The sequence below is a fragment of the Phoenix dactylifera genome, chromosome 11 (genome assembly GCF_009389715.1).
Source record: "Phoenix dactylifera cultivar Barhee BC4 chromosome 11, palm_55x_up_171113_PBpolish2nd_filt_p, whole genome shotgun sequence".
Taxonomy (NCBI): Eukaryota; Viridiplantae; Streptophyta; class Magnoliopsida; order Arecales; family Arecaceae; genus Phoenix; species Phoenix dactylifera.
In genome coordinates this window covers 14,996,592-15,016,113 of record NC_052402.1, presented here as the reverse complement: position 1 = coordinate 15,016,113, position 19,522 = coordinate 14,996,592, and the positions used below count along the sequence as shown (strand labels likewise).

Genomic DNA, 19,522 nt, shown 5'->3' with positions numbered 1-19,522 from the left:
CCGCGCCTGTCACCGCGGGCGCGGCCTGCATCGGGCCCGCGCCTGCTGTAGCGGGCGCGCCCTGCACCGGGTGCGCGCCTGCTGATGCGGGTGCGCCCTGCACCGATGCGGGGGCGTCTCCTGGTTTGTGGGCCGCACCCCCTTTGGAACAGCAGGGCCTGCGGGCCCAATCTGCTATGGGGCCGCAGGCCTCGCTAGTTCCGGGCCTTGGAGCTGGTTCAGAGGCCCCGGCGACCCAGGATCTGGCTGGTGGGGGCCCACTGGACTCTGCCCAGCCAGCCTTGGGTGTGGGGGATCGGGCTGACCTGTCTCCCTTGGCCCGGGACGAGCTGACCATGGATGGGGGACCTGCGGCACCAGTGGGGCCCTTCCAGTTTACCCCACCACGCCAGGAGCTGGCGGTGGGTCTGGGGCTTTTGCAGGCCGACGGCCAGGACCACCCTATGGTGGGCGTGCCGAGCGAGTCGCGACCGTGGGATGCTTTCGTGGACCTTGGGGGTGGCCCGGATGGAGTCTTCCGCTTTGGCCCACCCCCCCCGGCTGCGGGAGTGCGGGAGGATGCCACCCCAGGTGGGTGTGTGGTGGGGGACCACCCCATCCCACACACCGAGGGGAGCATGGCTGAGGCTCCACCATTAGGAGGGGGTACGGACCACTCTTCTGCCGTGCAGCGCGTCAGGGCAGCAGTTATGGGGATTGTATCCGCAGCTAGTGGTGAGGAGGAGGGGCGAGATTACCGGGGTGCCGGGCCTGAGGATGGCCCTGCGACTCTGGGGGAGGATGAGTCTGAGGCCGATTATGTGGACTGTGACCCATGATGATACTTGCTTGGAACTGTAGGGGGGCGGCCAAGCCGTCCTTCATGTCTACTTTCAAACGTTTAGTACAAGTCCATAGTCCGGAGATCTGTTTCCTATGTGAGACCCGATTATCTGGTGATGGGCTCAGCCGTTTGAGACGACGCATGGAGAGGGATTGGGAGACCTATGCAGTCGACTCCCAGGGGCTGTCGGGGGGCATCTTGGTTTTATGGAGGCGGGGTGTGGCGACAGTCGATGTCTTCCACAACTGCTCCCAACAAGTCATTATGATCATATCACGACCCGACGTCGCTCCATGGGTACTATGTGGTGTGTATGCTAGTACGGACCACCGAGCTAGGAGAGTCCTCTGGCAGGAGATCACCAACCTGACCGCCCAGGGCATTCCGGCGGTAGCTATTGGTGATTTCAACTGTATCCAGAGTGAGGATGAGAAGCGGGGGGGGGCGCGGCTTTTACGGATCGAGTGGATAGGAGAGAGTTTCGGGACTTTGTGTCGCGGAACGGCCTGGTAGACTTGGGGTTCACGGGACCACAGTTTACCTGGTGCAATAATCAGCTGGGCAGTGCTAGGGTTTGGGAGCGATTAGATAGGGCCCTTGCAACCCCTGATTGGATCCTCCGATTCCCTACAGGCCGGGTTCGCCACTTGCCTCGGATAGCCTCGGACCATTGCCCATTGCTGCTATCCACATCATCCGGCTCTACGCATCGCAGCCCCTTCCGCTTTGAGAAGGTTTGGCTGTCGTATCCCCAGTCTTGGGATGTCGTCCGCGACGCGTGGCGGGTCCCGGTGCATGGTGACGCCATGCAACGGGTCTCACGCAAACTTGAGCTGACTAAACGGCGCCTTCGCCGGTGGAATCGTGAGGTTGTGGGCAATATCTTTCGGCGATTGGAGGGGGTTGAGACTTCGATCGCTGAGTTGCAGAGGAAGGAGGACTTGGGAGGCGTGCTTCCGGAGGGCGACATGGCTGATCTCCGGGGACTCCTTGCGACTCACCACTCGCTACTACGGCAGCATGAGATTTTCTGGCGACAGAAATCTCGGGTGCAGTGGGTAAGCGAAGGTGATCGTAACACTAGGTTCTTTCATCGGTCGACGATTATTCGGAGACAGAGGAGCATGATCCACTCCTTGCGAGCTGGGTCTGGACATCGAGTGGAGGGTGAGCCTGCCATCCGGCAGGTCTTGCTCGATTTTTTCATACCAGGTGGACGGAGGATGAGGCGGCCAGTGATGGGGACCCTCCTCTGACGGTGGACGTGGGTATTGGTGATTCTGAGAGCGTACTCCTGACCTGGCCAGTGTCGGCACAGGAGGTACAGGAGGCAGTATGGGCTTTGGCCGCAGACAAGGCCCCGGGACCTGATGGTTTCCCCCCGTTCTTCTTTCGGCGGTATTGGGGTATTATCCGACCAGCGGTGGTGGAGGCTATCCAGTGTTTTTTTGCCCAGGCAGCTACGCCTGAGGACTGGAAGGCCACATTCATCACGCTAATACCTAAATGCCAAAATGCGGCCAAACCTTGTCACTTTAGGCCCATCAGCTTGTGCACAACCCTATACAAGGTTGTCGCAAGAATTATGGTAGGCAGAATGAAGCCCCTCCTGTCTGGTATCATTAGCCAGGAGCAGGGGGCCTTTGTGGCTGGCAGAAATATTTCTCATAATATTATGCTGGCCCAGGAAATGATGTGGGATCTCCGACGCGCATCGAAGCGACACAGTCTGATGGCAGTCAAGCTGGATATGGAACGGGCTTACGACAGGATCAGGTGGAGCTTTCTTCAGCAGGCGTTGGAGGCTTACGGCTTCCCCAGGCAGTGGATCGGCTGGGTTATGGGGTGTGTTCGGGGGCCAAAGTTCTCTATCTTGGTCAACGGCACACCGTCACCTTACTTTGAGTCCTCCATAGGGCTACGGCAGGGATGTCCTTTATCCCCTTACTTGTTTATTATTTGTGCTGATATCTTATCTCGGTCTTTGCAGAGAGTGTGCGCCAGCCGTGAGTTGGAGGCCTATACCCCAGCCACGGGGGCTCGCCCTATCACACATTTACTTTTTGCTGACGACTGTCTTCTTTTGGCCAGGGCACGGACTACAGAGGCTCGGGTCCTTCGCAGGGTGGTGGCGGCATACTGCGCGGCGTCCGGACAGAGAGTGAACTTCTCCAAATCCACCATCTCCTTCAGCCCCAGCACAGAGAGCGGAGTCAGACAGGAGATCAGAGGGATCCTCCAGATACCGGAGCAGGAGGGGATGCTTACCTACCTAGGCGTGCCTATCACTGGCCGGCGACTGCGGGTGGCAGAGTGCTCCGGGTTGGTACAGCGAGTCCAGAGCAGGCTGGAGGGATGGAGGGCGTCCTCATTATCCATGATGGGGAGAGTGACACTGGTCAGGGCAGTGCTGGGATCTCTACCGGTTTACCTCATGGCCAACACAGTGGTTCCCAAGACGATCCTGTTAAGGATCGAGCGCCTTCTTAGGGATTTCCTGTGGGGGTCATATGGTGGAGGTCACGGAGTGCACCTGGTTGCCTGGGAGCAGGTCTGCCGCCCCACTAGTGAGGGCGGTCTGGGAGTGCAGTCCCTTATTGAGAGGCGCGAGGCTTTCATTGCCCGGCATGCGGCTCGGTTCATCTTAGAGCCACATGGCCTCTGGAGTCAGGTGATGGCAGCTAGATATGGCCGAGGGGTTTCAGGGGTGGCACAGCGGGGCCGCCGAGCATCCTTCATGTGGCGTGAGATCGGGAGGCACCTGCCGTCAGTATCGGCACACATCAGGGTTCTGATTGGCGACGGCCGGAGTATTGAGGTGGCTAGCGACTCATGGGTGGACTCCTTGGCCCTGAGCCGCTGGCCAACTATGTTTGACACAGAGGCAGTTGAGGGATTACGGGTGTGCGATCTCTTTGTACCAGGAGGGGCAGTATGGGATGAGGCCAGACTCAGGCTATTGTTCGGGGTACACCTAGCTGCGAGGATCCGATCCCTCCCATTACCAGGATGTGGGGGGCCAGACGTCAGGGTGTGGGGCACCTCGAGCCAGGCCAGTGTCAGGTTGAGAGACATCACGCGCGCCATTCAGTCAGGGTATGAGCCGGGGCCGGACTGCACCTGGATTTGGAGGTCCGGACTTCATTCGAGGGTTGCTCTCTTTCTATGGAAGGTGTTCTGGAACCGACTTCCTACGAGAGCAGAGCTGAGCAGGCGAGGTTGGGGGGTCCCTGCTGAGTGCGGGACGTGCGGAGTTGAGGAGTCAGCGGACCATGTGCTCTTCCAGTGCACATGGGCGCGGACGACATGGCAGTGGGCTGGGATCCCGCGGGGGGCCCGGAGTGAGCGGCTACAGTTTCTCAGGGTGACACGGCAGTGGTTAGCCAGTTCACGGACCCGTGAGGAGGGCATTAGAGCTACTTGCACAGCGCTTCAGATCTGGCTGGCAAGGAATGCCCGCACTCTCGGTGAGCGCAGGGTGTCACCGAGGTTTGTGGCAGAGCTTGCTAGAGCACAGGCCTTGGAGATCAGACCTGGCCTCTCTACAGATAGACCTTTGACAGCTCGGGACACCTGGGGTTCCCCCTGCCTCGGCAGCTTCCCAGTTGGTGTTTTTCACCTGGGAGCCCCCACCCCTGAGCTTCCTCAAGGTCAACTTCGATGGGTCGGTTCTGGATGGCGGCATGCGGGGCGGTGCAGGCTTTGTCATACGGGGCCCACACTCCAGGGTAGTGGCCGCAGGTGGGTGTCAGTTGTTCGATACATCGGTGCCTGGAGCAGAGTTGCATGCCGCCTGGGCAGGCCTTCGACATGCGAGGGCAGTACTGCGGGCCAGCTCGATTATTTTGGAGGGGGACTCGGTCACTGTTGTCCGATGGATACAGAGGGGATTGGGGGGTGAGACCATAGACCACCCCTTGATTCGCGATATTGTGATGATGAGTCAGGGAGGGGCCACTTTGGCCAAACATGTATTCAGGGAGGCCAATGGGGCAGCCGATTGGGTGGCTGGCCATGTGGCCCACCACTCGGGGTATGCCCTCTGGGCAGGGGAGGCGGAGTTGCCATTGGCACTCCGTGAGGTCTTGTATTTTGACTTTATTGGGTGTATTCGTACCCGCACTGTATGAAGCACCCGTTTTCAGCACAAAAAAAAAAGAGTTGGGCAACGGGCCGTGCCGGGCCGGCCCGGCCCAGGCCCACCGGGCCCGAGGTCTAAACGGGCCGTGCCCGGCCCGGCCCGTTCAGCACGGAACGGCAACGGGCCGTGCCTGGCACGGCCCGCAACGGGCGCAAACGGGCCGTGCCAGGCACGGCCCGTCTGGTGAGGGGGGGAGAAAAATAGCCGTTTCCAACGGCTATTTTGGGAAAAATTCCAATTTTACCCCTCCCAACAGTCCAAAAACGGCTAAATTGAGGGGTATTTTGGGAAAAAATTTTTTGGGCTTCTATAAATAGCCCTTTCCTCCCTCATTCTTACCACACCAAACCAACTATTCTCTCCTTCTCTACTACTATTATTTCTCTCTTCTAAAGTGCTCTTCTAGCAATTTAATTTTTAGTTTGCATTTAACAAGTGTTCAAGTGCTACACAAGAGGAGGTTCCTGTTGAGAAGAGAAGGTCACTCCTGTTGAGAGCACAAGAGGAAGCTCAGAATCTCGGCTCTGCCTCTGCCCTCCGACCCTCTACTCAATTCCTCCTTGTGGTTAGTTTTTATTTTTTGAATTCATCAATTTAGATATGTCATCTTTTGAGGAAAGTCAGTTTGGCATTCCTCCTGTTTCTGAGGGAGAAGAAACTAATCCCCAACCCCATGTTCCTAGTTCCTCTAGAACTAGTGAACCGAGTGAAGATCAAACCTCTTCTCGTAAGAGAACTAGTGCTGTATGGAATGAATTTGATAGAGTTATGGTTGATGGAGTCTGGAAAGCTAAATGTAAAAAAATGTGCCAAACTTTATAGTTGTAGTAGTAGTGGGGGAACAGGGCATTTAAAAAGACATCAAGAGAGTCATAGGATGCATGATTCTCATGCTCAAACTCAAAGTACCCTTAATATACAAGGGGGATTACTTGTAGGTAATTTTGCATATAATCATGAAAATCAAAGAAAAGCACTTGTAAAATGGATAGTTAAGGATGAATTACCTTTTAGTTTATGTGAATCTTTTAATTTTGAAGAATATGTTCAATTAAACCTACAACCTGCTTACAAAAGAACTAGTAGGCGTACATTTAGAAGAGTAGCTATGACTAACTTTTTAGCAATGAAACAAAGTTTAATTGAAACACTTTCTACTTTAAATGTAAAAATTTCATTAACTTCTGATATTTGGTCAGCATCTGTAGGTAGTAATTGTTTTATTGCCATTACTGCTCATTATATTGATAATGATTGGCAATTAAATAAACGTATTCTTACTTTTCGTACTTTTGATTTTCCACATTCTGGGCAACAAATTTCAAATATCATTTATCAAACTGCATGTTCATATAATATTAATGATAAAATTATGTCTATTACTTTTGATAATGCATCTAATAATAATTCTGCTGTTGCATTATTAAAAGACTCATTGCATCCCATGTTAGATGGAAATTTATTGCATATTAGATGTGCATGTCATATCTTAAATCTTTCTGTTCAAGCTGGCATGGGCATGATTCAAGATGTGATTGGTAAAATTAGAAATGCAGTTTCTTTTATTCATGCTTCAAGATCAAGACTTTAAGAATTTAAGGAACTATGTATAAATCATGGTAAACGTTTTAAAAAATTTAAACTTGATGTAATTACTCGTTGGAACTCAACATATAGCATGATACATGATGCATACCCATATAAAAACTTATTAAGTGCATATATTAATGATCGTGGATTAGGCTTTACATTGACTGAAACTGATTGGAATAAAGGAAAAATTTTGGAAGATTTTTTGCTTAGTTTTTATAATGCTACCAATGTTCTTTCTGGTATTTATTATCCAACTTCATGTTCATTTTTACAACAAGCATATATAATTAGTCAAAAATTTGCAGAACATAGATATGATGATGTTTTAATGCCTATTATTGACCTAATGGAATCTAAATGGAATGAGTATTGGGACAAGATATGTCCTATGTATAACTTAGCTGCTGTATTTGATCCTAGAGTTAAATTGAATGGCGTGCTAATTTTACTTGATGCATACTGTGAAAATATGATTAAAGATCCTGAACCTGCTAAAAATGAAGTAAAACAACTTCTTTATGATATTTATGCTATATATGATGAAAAAATTCGTGGATCTAGAACACAAATACAAACCTCTATTTCTTCTTCTAGTAGTTCTCGTTCGTCATCTATTTTTTCATTCATTGCACAGAGAAGACACACACATGCTTCAAGTTTATCTTCATCTTCTTCATCTTTAAGTAGTGAACTAGAATTTTATTTACGAAATGATCTTCAGTCTGCATATGATGAAAATCAAATAGAGAATCTAGATGTATTATCTTGGTGGAAGAGTGTTAGAAATCAATATCCTGTTATGTCTGCAATTGCACGCGATATTTTAGCTGTGCCGATGTCCACGGTAGCATCGGAATCCGCTTTTAGTGCAGGTCGGCGTGTTCTTGACGAAAAGAGAAGTAGGATGACGGGCGAAACGGTGGAGATGCTTCTCTGCTTCAAAGATTGGTTGGATGCTGAGGCAAGACTTCAAGATAAAGGTGGACATAATACAACATCCTCTGATAATGATGATACAAACACTACTGAAGACTGAAGAGTGAATACTGATTCACTGAATCACTGATGATTAGTAAGATTTCTTAATTTTTTATAATTGTACATTTTTATTGTATTCTGGAGGTCAGACCAAGGTCCAAACCTCGGCCCTTTCTTATTGTATTCTGGAGGTCAGACCAAGGTCCAAACCTCCCTTCATGTACCATTTTGATTTAAATTAATAAACTGGTAGGGGTCTATGCCAAACCCCCCACCATTAAGGTGGCTTTATATTCATAAATCCTTAGTTTTCAATATTTATTAATTTATTAAAAAAATTTATGAAGCATTAATTTTTATCGGGCCGGGCCGGGCCCAGGCCCGGACCGTGCCAGGCCCGCGGGCCAGCCCGGCCCAGGCCCTTATGGGCCGGGCCGGGCTGGCCCGCGGGCCGTGCCGTGCTTGGCCCGCGGGCCTAGAGCGGGCCGTGCCGGCCCAGGCCCGAAGCAGGCCGTGCCGGGCTCGGCCCGCGGGCCAGTAACCTGTGACCCAGCACGGCCCCCTTAAATGGGCCGTGCCAGGCACGACCCGGCACTGTAGCTATCGGGCCGTGCCAGGCACGGCCCGCTTCGTGCCGGGCCGTGGGCGGCCCGGCCCAGTGCCCAACTCTATCTATCATGTGCATGATCATATTTCTTAGGTTTTCACTTGTTCCTCTGATTGGAATTCCAGATCAGAGGCCACCGCGTTCGTCCGATGGACCCCACCAGCTTACGGTGGACCGCTTTTCACAGCGAGGCTGCGGGCGCGTTGAGCTCCTCCGATTCGCATCTCGGCCTCCTGCTAGAGAGCGAGACGGGTAGGAAAAACGCTCTCGGACATCCTATTCCCCCCTGAGATCCGAGCTCTCACCTCAACGAAAACCCAATCTCTCTCCACCTTCTTCTTTCGATTGCTTCGCTCCCTCGTTGTTAGGAGAAGATCCAATCCCTGCCTCCCTTCCTCCTCGTCATTTGAGAAGTAGAAGAAGCGAGGAGGGTGGGCTGGGCGAAGAAGAACAAGTATTTTGAGGTCTATTGTGGAGAGATCTGTGGGCATGGCGAGCGAGACCCAAGAAGCGAGATTGGGATCCCCCTCCCCGACCAGGATCTGATCCACAGAGCCCTAATTCATGGCGGGCGCCGTCTCGGCGCTGTTCCTCCTTGACATCAAGGGCCGGGTCCTTGTGTGGCGGGACTACCGCGGCGACGTCTCCGCCCTCCAGGCCGAGCGCTTCTTCACCAAACTCATCGAGAAAGAGGTACTCTCATCTAATCTAATCTCTCTCTCTCTCTCTCTCTCTCTCTCTCTCTCTCTCTCTCTCTATTTGGGATCCGATCCGATCCCCCATTTTTGTTTGGCTGGTTTTATTTACCGGGAGGTTTTATATTAGGTTTTGGCCCCTCTCTCTGACGAGTAGCTTTAGATTGATTTTATATTTAGATTGGTTTAGTCTAGACAGAGTAAGAAATGGTTTTCTATTTTTGTATAGTCGGATTACTGTTGGTTTGGATTCGTGATGGCAGGCGGATCCAGAGTCTCACTCTCCTGTGGTGTTGGATAATGGAGTAACATACATGTTCATACAGCACAACAACGTGTTCCTGATGACGGCAGCGAGGCAGAACTGCAATGCCGCCAGCATTCTTCTGTTTCTGCACCGTGTCGTCGATGTGAGTAACCCCTGTGATTATATTGATACATCAGCTGCTGTTTCCATGAAAATACAAATGGAAGGAAGTAGATGGGGCCTGTTTTGCTTTGAAGTCCTTCAATGATTTATGTGGTTGGGAACAGGTCTTTAAACATTATTTCGAAGAGTTGGAGGAGGAATCTTTGAGAGATAATTTTGTTGTTGTGGTAAGTAGACAAATTTTGGAACTTTGTGTTAGTTCCCAGTCTTGAACCTTAATACATAAAAAATGTTATAGAAGAAAAAAAATATTTTTTTTGAAAAACGATTCAATTATGCTTTGTGTGATTTCTGCAGTACGAGTTACTTGATGAAATGATGGACTTTGGATACCCACAATACACAGAAGCTAAGATTCTTAGTGAATTTATAAAGACAGATGCATACAGGATGGAAGTTACACAGAGGCCTCCGATGGCTGTTACGAATGCAGTGTCTTGGCGTAGTGAAGGGATACGGTACAAGAAAAATGAAGTAGGTTGTTTCCTACCTGTTTTTGGTATAGTGAATTATATTAATGATTAGATGCATGGTACCCTGTAAAGACATGAATTCTTGTTCTCTCAGGTGTTCTTGGATGTGGTAGAAAGTGTAAATATTCTTGTAAACAGCAATGGACAAATTATTCGTTCAGATGTAGTTGGGGCATTGAAAATGAGAACATACTTGAGGTGCAAAGCTTTTCACTTTCCCTCTTCCATGTTAATCCACTCATTTACCAACTGTGGAATAGTTTGCCCACCATTTTACAGCATTTTATTTCTAAGTCTACCTTTTCGTACCTCATATTATCCTTCTCTAACTAAAGCTGACAACTGTTGTTTATGCTGCTGTTAATATTTAGTAGCATGGAATCAAAATCCATGTCCTTGTATGAACTGTAGGGTTCTCTTTTTTTCTTTTTTTCTTTTTAAGAAATGATCTGTAGGAAGTTATGCAACTATCATATACTGCATTGAAAGATAATCTTTCCATGTAGGACTAATCAAGGATTGAAGAAAAAAAGGAAAAAAAAGAATGAGAACCTCTTAGGATGTGTATCTACAAGTAATCATAAATGGACAATATAGAAATTCAAAAACTGTAAAACCTTAAAATACTATATGCTAATCTATCAAACCATTATAGTCAGAAACCCAGTAGAGTTGAAAGTCAGTACTAATGGCCTTTAAATGGTCTCCAATTTCTTCTAAGTTGAATTCTACATGGAGATGAGTGAGTCAAGTAAAAGTTAGAACTGCCTTTTTGTTGGCATTACCTCTTCACTGAACTCAGGTGGCAATTTTGATTCATAGATGATTGCCCTGTTTGGCAATTGTTCTTTAGTTACCCATAAACTAGTCATTTTTCTTTAATATTTTGGGTAATTATCAACATGTTTCCAAATTATCAGTTTACTAGGATAGCCCTTTTCATCAATCACGTTTTTCGTTTTCTTTTTTCAATTGCGAACTCATACATTCTTCATCTTGAAAAGATGATGGTTTCATGTTAATGTTATGGATTGAAGGATGAGGAATTATGAATAATGACAACTTGTTTACCTTTCAATTAACTTTCTATCGACATGTTCTATTCTTGATAAAACTATTTTAGAAAATTACAGTCATATATTTCATGAGACATTCATTATTATTTGCCTATCCACTTTCTGAATGAGATGGCTTAATTTTTTGGTTTTCATAGCTGTTTTGTGTCCCAGGTAAATAGAACCAGAAGTTCCAGATGAAGCTATCCAATCAAAAATATGCTTAGTAAATAGATAAAAGAAAGAAATACGGAAAACCATAAGATATTTCTCATTCTTATTTGCCTATCAGTTCTGATTGAGACGGGTTAGTCTTTAATTTTTCATATCCGTTTTGCCTGCCTGGGTAATTGGCATCAGAAGTCCCAGCTGAATCTAACCAATTGAAATATGCATAATAAATAGATAATGGAAAAAATACAGAAAAAAACATGAAATATTTGGTCTCCGATATTTCATATGCTGTGTAATTGCAACACAGTAAACTGTAAATATCACTGGCACATCTGGTGAGTTTATCAAATTCAATGTATGTTTTCTATGGTCGAATTGGTTTAATCTAGCTGTTAGCAGTAGTTCTTAAATGTTCAAGCTGGTTCCCAAGAGTCGAACAAATGGGTTTTGAGATGAGGAATATGGGTTGCAATCCAAACATTCTGAAGAAACTCATGCTGGAGATTTTTGTCCAAAAAAAGGCATAGAGGGGATTAGGGCTGCAAGTGGATTGGATTGACTCGTTTTCGATCTGGAACCAATCCAACATTAACCCGGTCCAACTCAAACACTGCAGTTATTTCAAATAGGCTTAGGTTCAAAAACATGATCCATTTGGAATATGGATTGGATTTGGATCACTAAATTTCCAATCTGAATCCAAACTGACCCAAACCAGTCCCAAATTAGTATTATATATACTTTAGATTCCTCCTTGAATATAAGAAATTAGTTTTCTTTTTGTCATATAGTTAGTCAATAATATGTGCTGTTAATTATAACTGTAAATAGTTATCAACGAAATCTTAAATAGAATATGTCCGATAATGTCTACATGTTGCATACTACTATTTTATTGTATAAGATGTTTATGATATGATGAGGTAATCAATTTATATATGTTTATTATGGTTTATGTTAGGATTAATATTAACCCAATTTGACCTGAAAAATCTGATGGACTGATAAAATTAATATTATATGATGTGATCCAACCATAATGGAATTGGATTAGGTTTGAGTTCAATCTTTTGACCTGTGTTCAAATATAGACTGGATTTGGGTTGTGCCTATCCTTGATCCAACCCTACCCGCTTGCAGCTCTAGAGGGCATGAAACTTGGAATCTATTCTCTGTTCGCCATGAATGTTTTGGACTAAGTGAGTGAACAATCAAATAATTTGATTAAGAGAGGTTACTAATATCAAGCAGGCTTGATTCAGTTGTGTGATTTTATTTCTTAAGAAAGATTCACATGTTGGACATGAGCATGCTTCATCATGGTACTTATTTCATGAGGATTTCCTGCATGTAAAGTCTTAAAATCTCTTAAGTTTGTTAACTCTTTTCTCAATGTACCTAGTTTAGAAATTTATGCTCATTATTGTCAAGGCAAATGACTGCATCAGCAATCAGATACTTATCTCTCTTGGAGTATTTGCTAGCATAATTAGCATTCTGCCTCACAAACATCATATACATCAGATCTCATAATTGCTGATGCATTTTTGATGCAGTGGAATGCCTGAGTGTAAACTTGGGCTAAACGACAGGGTACTTTTGGAAGCTCAAGGTCGAGCAACAAAGGGGAAAGCCATAGATCTGGATGATATCAAGTTTCATCAGTATGTGGATCTGTGTTCTGTCTATTTGTATTGTAATTACCCTAGTTGTGTGTCCCACCAAGATTCATGTTCTAAATGGATTATTTTTATTTTTTTTTATTTTTTGAGAATATGGTGGTTATCCACCACCATTCAAGTTCAAACCTGAGACCTTTCGTTTGGGGAGATAGGTGCCAACCAGCTGAGCTACCAGCTGTTGGCTAATCTAAATGCAATTTGGAGTCTAACAGTTAGCTTGCTTTGAAGGTGTGTGCGTTTGGCTCGATTTGAGAATGACAGGACTATATCCTTTGTACCACCAGATGGGTCTTTTGATCTGATGACGTACAGACTGAGTACTCAGGTTTATCTTGTGCTTTTTGCTTTTGTACGAAATATATTTACAAAGGTCAGAGCTTTTGTTATGGAATTTTCCGCCTCCTGCTATTATCTTACATTTATTTTTCTTGCACCACTTGTTGATGCTTGTTCTTTAGGTAAAACCTTTGATTTGGGTAGACGCTCAAATTGAGAGGCATTCGAGAAGTCGTATAGAGATCATGGTAAAGGCAAGAAGTCAATTCAAGGAACGAAGGTGAGCTTTTACTTTTTGTTAATGATTTGCAGCACCTCTCTGTCCATATTATTTAAGAGTTAATATTTTCATTTCTTTCCTGTATACAGCACTGCAACAAACGTGGAAATTGAGTTTCCTGTGCCTTCAGATGCCATCAATCCTAACGTGCGGACTTCCATGGGTTCTGCTGCATATGCACCTGAAAATGACGCATTGGTTTGGAAAATAAAATCTTTTCCTGGTAACAAGGTATGAGGAAAAACTTCTTCAATCAAAACCATCTAGTTGCATTTCAAAAGGATGGCTCCAGTCTTTCTGCATTTTTTTCCTTTTATTTCTGCATATTGAACTGTTCTAAAACCACTTGTTCAGGAGTATATGTTGAGGGCGGAATTTAGTCTTCCTAGTATTACTGCAGAAGAGGCGACACCTGAGAAAAAAGCTCCTATACGTGTGAAGTTCGAAATTCCATATTTTACTGTATCTGGAATACAGGTATGCTGATTCTTGTAATTCTAAGTTCTAACAGAATTAATACTTCATCATTATACTTATAAAATTACATATTTCATAGGTCCGGTACTTGAAGATCATTGAGAAGAGTGGATACCAGGCCCTTCCATGGGTGCGATATATCACAATGGCCGGCGAGTATGAACTGAGACTTATCTAGTTTAGTTTTGAATTCTCCTCTGTTGATCCAATACCAGATACATGGTTTGAGGATTTCAGAGTACAACTTCTCGTTTTAGAGGGGCTTGCAAGGACTCATCAATTCATCCTTGGTGTGTGCACTATAAAGCTCAACCAAGCAGCATTTCTCAACTTCTTTGTTATCTTGTGATACATAGACATTTTGCAAGGGCATGATTCTTATCCAAAGAGATTATTTGTGCAATTTTTTAGATAATCCTGATTTTGTGAAGTACTTGGATGATTTTAACAAAAAAAATATCCTTGGATGATGGCCTCTGTTCTCTGATGTTTATCATGAATCAGTCACAGAACATATGCTGGAATTCTATATCTGATATTTCTTTGGTTAATTAAATATATCCTCTCATGCATTAATATGAATAATACATGCTCGACCTAGGTCACATAAGTATTGCTACGTAACCTACTTGATTGTAGCCATTTTATGGCTTTCTTATAGGCCAGGAATAGAAAGCTCTATTGAAATATTATCTTGTTGTTTGATTAACTTTCCAAAATCTAAGACTGCGTGGCCTTCTGATCTTTTGCTCAAATCGTGCAACCCATGCAATCTCCACTTTAGTTCTTAACATGAAGTAGAGAAATAAGACATGATGTGAAGCATATAGTAGTTTTTAGTTTAAGAAATCATATATTGGTACCTTGTAGGAGGAGATGAAATATTTTCTGGCCTCCTTACTTTCAATTCTCTTGAAAACTTGAACCATTAACAAATAAAAAGTATTGATGGAGGCATGAAGCAAAGTTGTGCTGGATTTTAAGCTTTTGGCATCATATATAGTATATAATGGAAGATATTTCTAATGAGATGGGGAATCATGGTGCTCCATATCTGCTCCCAATTTTTGATGGTGCGAAATGAACTTTTGACGGTAGATTGAAGGCTCCAATCTCTGCATGAAAATTTAAAAACATACTAAATCATACAATTCTCTAGGATGATTATTTTAACAACTATAATTATAATATTTATTTTCACATATCACTGTATTTCTCTTTTACGTGTATTGCTCGTATCGGAGGAAAAAAACAGTTTTTTTGCATGAATATCCTCCTAAATATCAAATTTTGCATGAATACCCTCCAAAATTGATATTTGCATGTATACTTTCGTAAAACACTCGTTTTGTTTCTTTATTCTTTTTTATTTTTGTTTTGGCATATGTACCAACGCCATCTAATGCCGTTAAAAAAATAACGGTTTCTAAATTAAAATGACTAAAGTATTCTTAATGGGTAGATGTGTAAAAATATATATTTATAAGATGATCACGATGGAGAACAAAAAAGTAATTTTAATTTTTTTAATTAAAATAATATATGGTTTTTATTAACGATGTTAGAAAAATCGTTATATTAGGAGTGTTTGTGAAAAAATAGTATTTTATGAGGATGCAGAAATAAATATAAATTTTTAAAAAATATTTATATAAATTTAAATTTTTGGAAGAAGAAGAAGAAACAAGGAAGACGCATGCGTTGAGTTTAACGTGCCGTTACATTGTCGCAAGCTACATCTCCTTTTTCCCATCTTCCTTCCCCGCCGCGTTCTGCGGCCTCTCCGTGATGTACCGGAAATCCATCGTAAGTGTATCGAAGCCCACCTCCACTTCCAAAGCCTCCTTCCATGGGAATGGGCGTGGTTCAATGCTTCTCCTCACCTCCTTTTGCTCTTCCTTCCAAACCCTTGCAATCCCCCATTCTCCTCCTCCTCCTCCTCCTCCACTGTCACCCATCTCCAACTCCCTCCCCTCGCTCCTCCCCCTCTCCCTCAACCCTTCCAACACCACCGTCGACCTCATCTGCTCTCGTCTCAAGCATCGCCACCACCAACCCATCCCCCCTCCTCTCCATTTAAAACAAGAAGCCCACCTCCTCCCTTATCTCGGTCCCCAAGAAATCTCTCGCGTCCTCCTCCGCTCCCAGTCTCTCCCCCTCCCCTCCCTCCACTTCTTCCGATGGGCTCAATCCCATCTCACCCCGCCGCCCGCCTCCGACAGCTACTGCATCCTCGTCCACATCCTCACCTGGTCCTGCCGCTTCTCCCACGCCCTCGAAATCCTCGCCCAGCTCCTCCAAACCCACCCCCACCTCGACGCCTTCCAAGCCGTCGTCGCCGCCTCCGCCGCCGGATGCAACTGGGACCCCGCCGTCTTCGGCATGCTCGTCAAGGTCCAGGTCAAGCTGGGCAGAATCGTCGACGCCCTCGACACCTGCCGCCGGGCCGTCGACCTCGGCTTCGCCCCCGACGCCAATGCCTTCAACTGCCTCCTAAACTCCCTGGTGAGAGCCAACCGCCTTGGACACTGCTGGGAGGTCTATGGGGAGATGAGGAGGATCGGAGTCTCCCCCAACTCCTACACGTTCAATATTCTCATCCATGCGCTGTGCCGCGGCGAGGAGGACGCTGGCAAAGCGAAGGAGTTCTTGGAGGAGATGGAGTTGGAAGGGTTCGATCCTGATGTGGTCACCTACAATACTCTGATCGACGGGTACTGCAGGAGGGGCAGATTGGACGAGGCCTTCTATCTGTTCCGGATCATGCACCGCAGAGCGGTCGAGCCTGATTTGGTCTCCTACACGGTTCTGATGAATGGGCTGTGCAGAGATAGGAGGGTGGTCGAGGCACACCAGCTGTTCAACAGAATGCTTCAGAGAGGTTTGAGCCCGGATGGCTGCTCGTACAGTGTTCTTATCCATGGTTACTGTAAAGAAGGTCAAACGAGGGAGACGAGGTCGCTGCTGCAAGAGATGATTTCGGAAGGTTTGATGCCGGATAGCTTCACCTGCAGAGCAATCGTGGAAGGGCATGTGAAGTGTGGGAGATTGCTTCCTTGTCTAAACTTAATTGCGCAGCTCAGGAAGCTTGGGGTTGCTATCTCATTTGGTATGTATAAATGCCTTTTCGAAGCGCTGTGCATGGAGAAGAGGCCGAATGCGGCGAGAAGTCTGTTGAGTTGGATGCTAGATGATGGGCATGAGCCCACTCTGGAGATCTATAACCTGCTTATCGATTCCTTTTGCAATTGTGATGGTGTATCAGAGGTTTTTGATTTAAAGAATGAAATGATCGACAGATGTATCAGGCCTGATCGGGAGACGTATCGGATCCTTGTAAGCTGCCTTTGTAGATTAGGTAGAATTTTGGAGGGTGAATGCTTGGTGATGGGGATGATTGAGTTTGGTCTCAGGCCAGATTCTGCTATATGTGCTGCCTTAGTTTGTGGGTGCTGCAGGGAGAGAGATTTTATTAAAGCAGAATCACTTCTGAAGTACTTTGCAGAAAGGTTTCAGATTTATGACAGCAAAAGTTACAATGCTCTAATCAGGCTATACTGTGAGGAGAAGCACATGACTGAGACATTGGAGCTGCAGGATAGGATGGTTAAACTGGGTTTCGTGCCGAATAGTGAGACATGCAAGTCTTTGATCTATGGATTGTCAAGAAGTCATAGTTGTGGATAAGTTGTGGGGTTAGAATTTCAACTTGATCAGTCATATACCTGAAGAAAGAAAATTTCAGATGCCCATAGAAGAACATGTACATCAGAATTGTCGGAAAATACTCTTTTCTCATTGTTCGGGATGGGAACCAAAGAGGGCTCCACTTCTGAATTTTTGCTGACAAAGAAAATGGTATGCATCCGTCTACACCATTAAAGTGGTCAGAATCAACAGTTAGGTAATACTTGATTGATAAATTTATTCAGTGATTAGATATTTTGTTTATTGATAATAAGGAACACAAAGAGATTTTATTGGTTCATCAGGAGGTGGCGGCCTTGCGGTCCAATAAGTGAAGAACCTTGGAGCATTGTCTCCATACATCTGCGGACTGACCTGTGTAAGAAGGCAAAAAAGAAACAATTGGTAGTTATTGGTACCATATGGGATAAGAAAGTTACTGATGAATTTGAAGAAACCTCAATGAAACAGGCTCCTCGCTCAAAAGGAAGATATTTGAATTTACATTTTTAATGACTCAACTAAAAGTTGAAATCTGCATGAAGCTATCAAGCTATTTGAATACATGTATGCCTTCTTTTGTATATATCAAGTTCTATTATCCTCACATCAAAAGCACCCCTCCCTCCAACTTTAAACCCACACACAAGAAAAAAAAGAAAAGAGAAGAAAAAAAAGAGACAACTAGCAGTTTCAGTGACAATTATAGTGTAAAGGTTTAAAGAAGCAACCAAATGCTTTTTTTCTTAAATTGAGAATTGTGACCGAAGTAGTTGCTTTTATTTGTAGTTATGTGACATAAATGATGGAACTGTTAGTCCTGAATATGAAATTTCATTCATGAAAAATAGAAGCTGTTTCAGCAAGACCTTTTAAGTTGTAATACACTGAAATTTACTGAAATCCTTCATCTGATCTATAGTTCTGTTTCTCTGGTTTGGCCTCTGGACCTTGTTCCCTCTTTTTCATCAACTCAATGAATTTGATAGTGATAATTGTTTGCCTATGTGTATGGATGAATACTTGCAAGAATAAAACTCAAGGAGAGTCATGAAAACAAATTAAAATTAAATTAGATCTATAGTTTTGCACCTGCCATCCGGCTTCGATGGCGTTGAGATCATCGCCAAAGGATCCAGAGATGACCCATGTCTGTGCTAAGCTGAACTCAGTTGGGCTGGTTACCCTAGGTGCCCACACATTTAAGCTTGCTGTTGCACCATATTATCGATCTCCTACAGCATACCCAACTGCATGCTGTAACCAATTGCCAATTTATAAACAGAGTGCAGTTATATAAGGAAAAATTCATTCGACTTGAAATGCAGAGAAGTTTCTGAAGGAAGAGAATTGGTCGATCTGGAACTTAAGTACATCTGAAAAAAAAAGAAAAAAAAAGATAACAATGGTTAGCCCTTAGATTATCTTTCTTTTATATGTGAAAAATTGTGTAAGTGAGCAGCATTCTCTGATTCCATCTCTTAGATATAGTTAGAACTTCCAATGAAAACAGTATTGGAGGTTACTTTCACGCTATAGAGATGGTATCCCTTACGTTAGACAATGTTCAATTTTCATTATAGAAAAGATGAAGGGGCTTAGCTAATTTTTAGTCATGGTTAGAGAGAGGAATATCACCATCTGGCAACAAAGGCCATGGTTAAAGCGAGGAATATCAGATAATTCAGTGAAACCATCCGGATGAATGGGCCTAGCTGATTTTTAGTCATTCGAATTTTTATTTGACCTAAATTGTGTTGGGTGCCAAATGATGCGCCAGGCAGGTTGACCTCGCCAACCCGGGTAGGTATTATTAATATGAAATCATAAAAAATATGTATACGTAAGTTATTTATTAGATTATTAATTTATTATATAGAAAAATAACTAAACAGTATGTAGATATTATTAACAACCCTTTCTAGATAAAATTGGTTGATAATTTTGTATAAAATACAATATTTGCAAATTGGTGGTCAACCAATATAAAAGTTACTAATATAAATTGATTATTTTTTTTTTAAATTCAAGAAAGGATGTGAAAATTTGTACTATTGTTTGAGTCCGAACCGAAATAGTTAGCGAATCCGATCGATGTTGGGCCATATTTTCGAGCCAATCCTAATTCAAAACTCCAATTTAGGTTGGCCC

General features: G+C 44.5%; 3 protein-coding genes across 3 annotated transcripts; all 3 read left to right on the top strand.

Moving 5' to 3' along the window:
* The first annotated feature begins 964 nt into the window (after nt 1–964).
* On the top strand, nt 965–8,432 carry LOC120112546. Its single transcript, XM_039132117.1, has 3 exons — nt 965–1,332; nt 2,036–4,427; nt 8,268–8,432. The coding sequence occupies exons 1-3, from the start codon at nt 965–967 to the stop codon at nt 8,430–8,432; spliced, it is 2,925 nt and encodes a 974-aa protein (XP_038988045.1).
* Nucleotides 8,349–14,159, top strand: LOC103709352 (AP-1 complex subunit mu-2). Its single transcript, XM_039131736.1, has 11 exons — nt 8,349–8,835; nt 9,101–9,247; nt 9,372–9,434; nt 9,565–9,741; nt 9,835–9,938; nt 12,526–12,633; nt 12,880–12,976; nt 13,110–13,207; nt 13,297–13,438; nt 13,562–13,684; nt 13,764–14,159. The coding sequence occupies exons 1-11, from the start codon at nt 8,707–8,709 to the stop codon at nt 13,860–13,862; spliced, it is 1,287 nt and encodes a 428-aa protein (XP_038987664.1). The 5' UTR covers nt 8,349–8,706; the 3' UTR covers nt 13,863–14,159.
* Nucleotides 14,160–14,286: 127 nt separating this feature from the next.
* Nucleotides 14,287–18,302, top strand: LOC108511391 (pentatricopeptide repeat-containing protein At5g40400). Its single transcript, XM_017843387.3, has 2 exons — nt 14,287–17,588; nt 17,677–18,302. Exon 1 carries the CDS (start codon nt 15,473–15,475, stop codon nt 17,369–17,371), a length of 1,899 nt encoding a protein of 632 aa, XP_017698876.1. The 5' UTR covers nt 14,287–15,472; the 3' UTR covers nt 17,372–17,588; nt 17,677–18,302.
* Nucleotides 18,303–19,522: the final 1,220 nt, after the last annotated feature.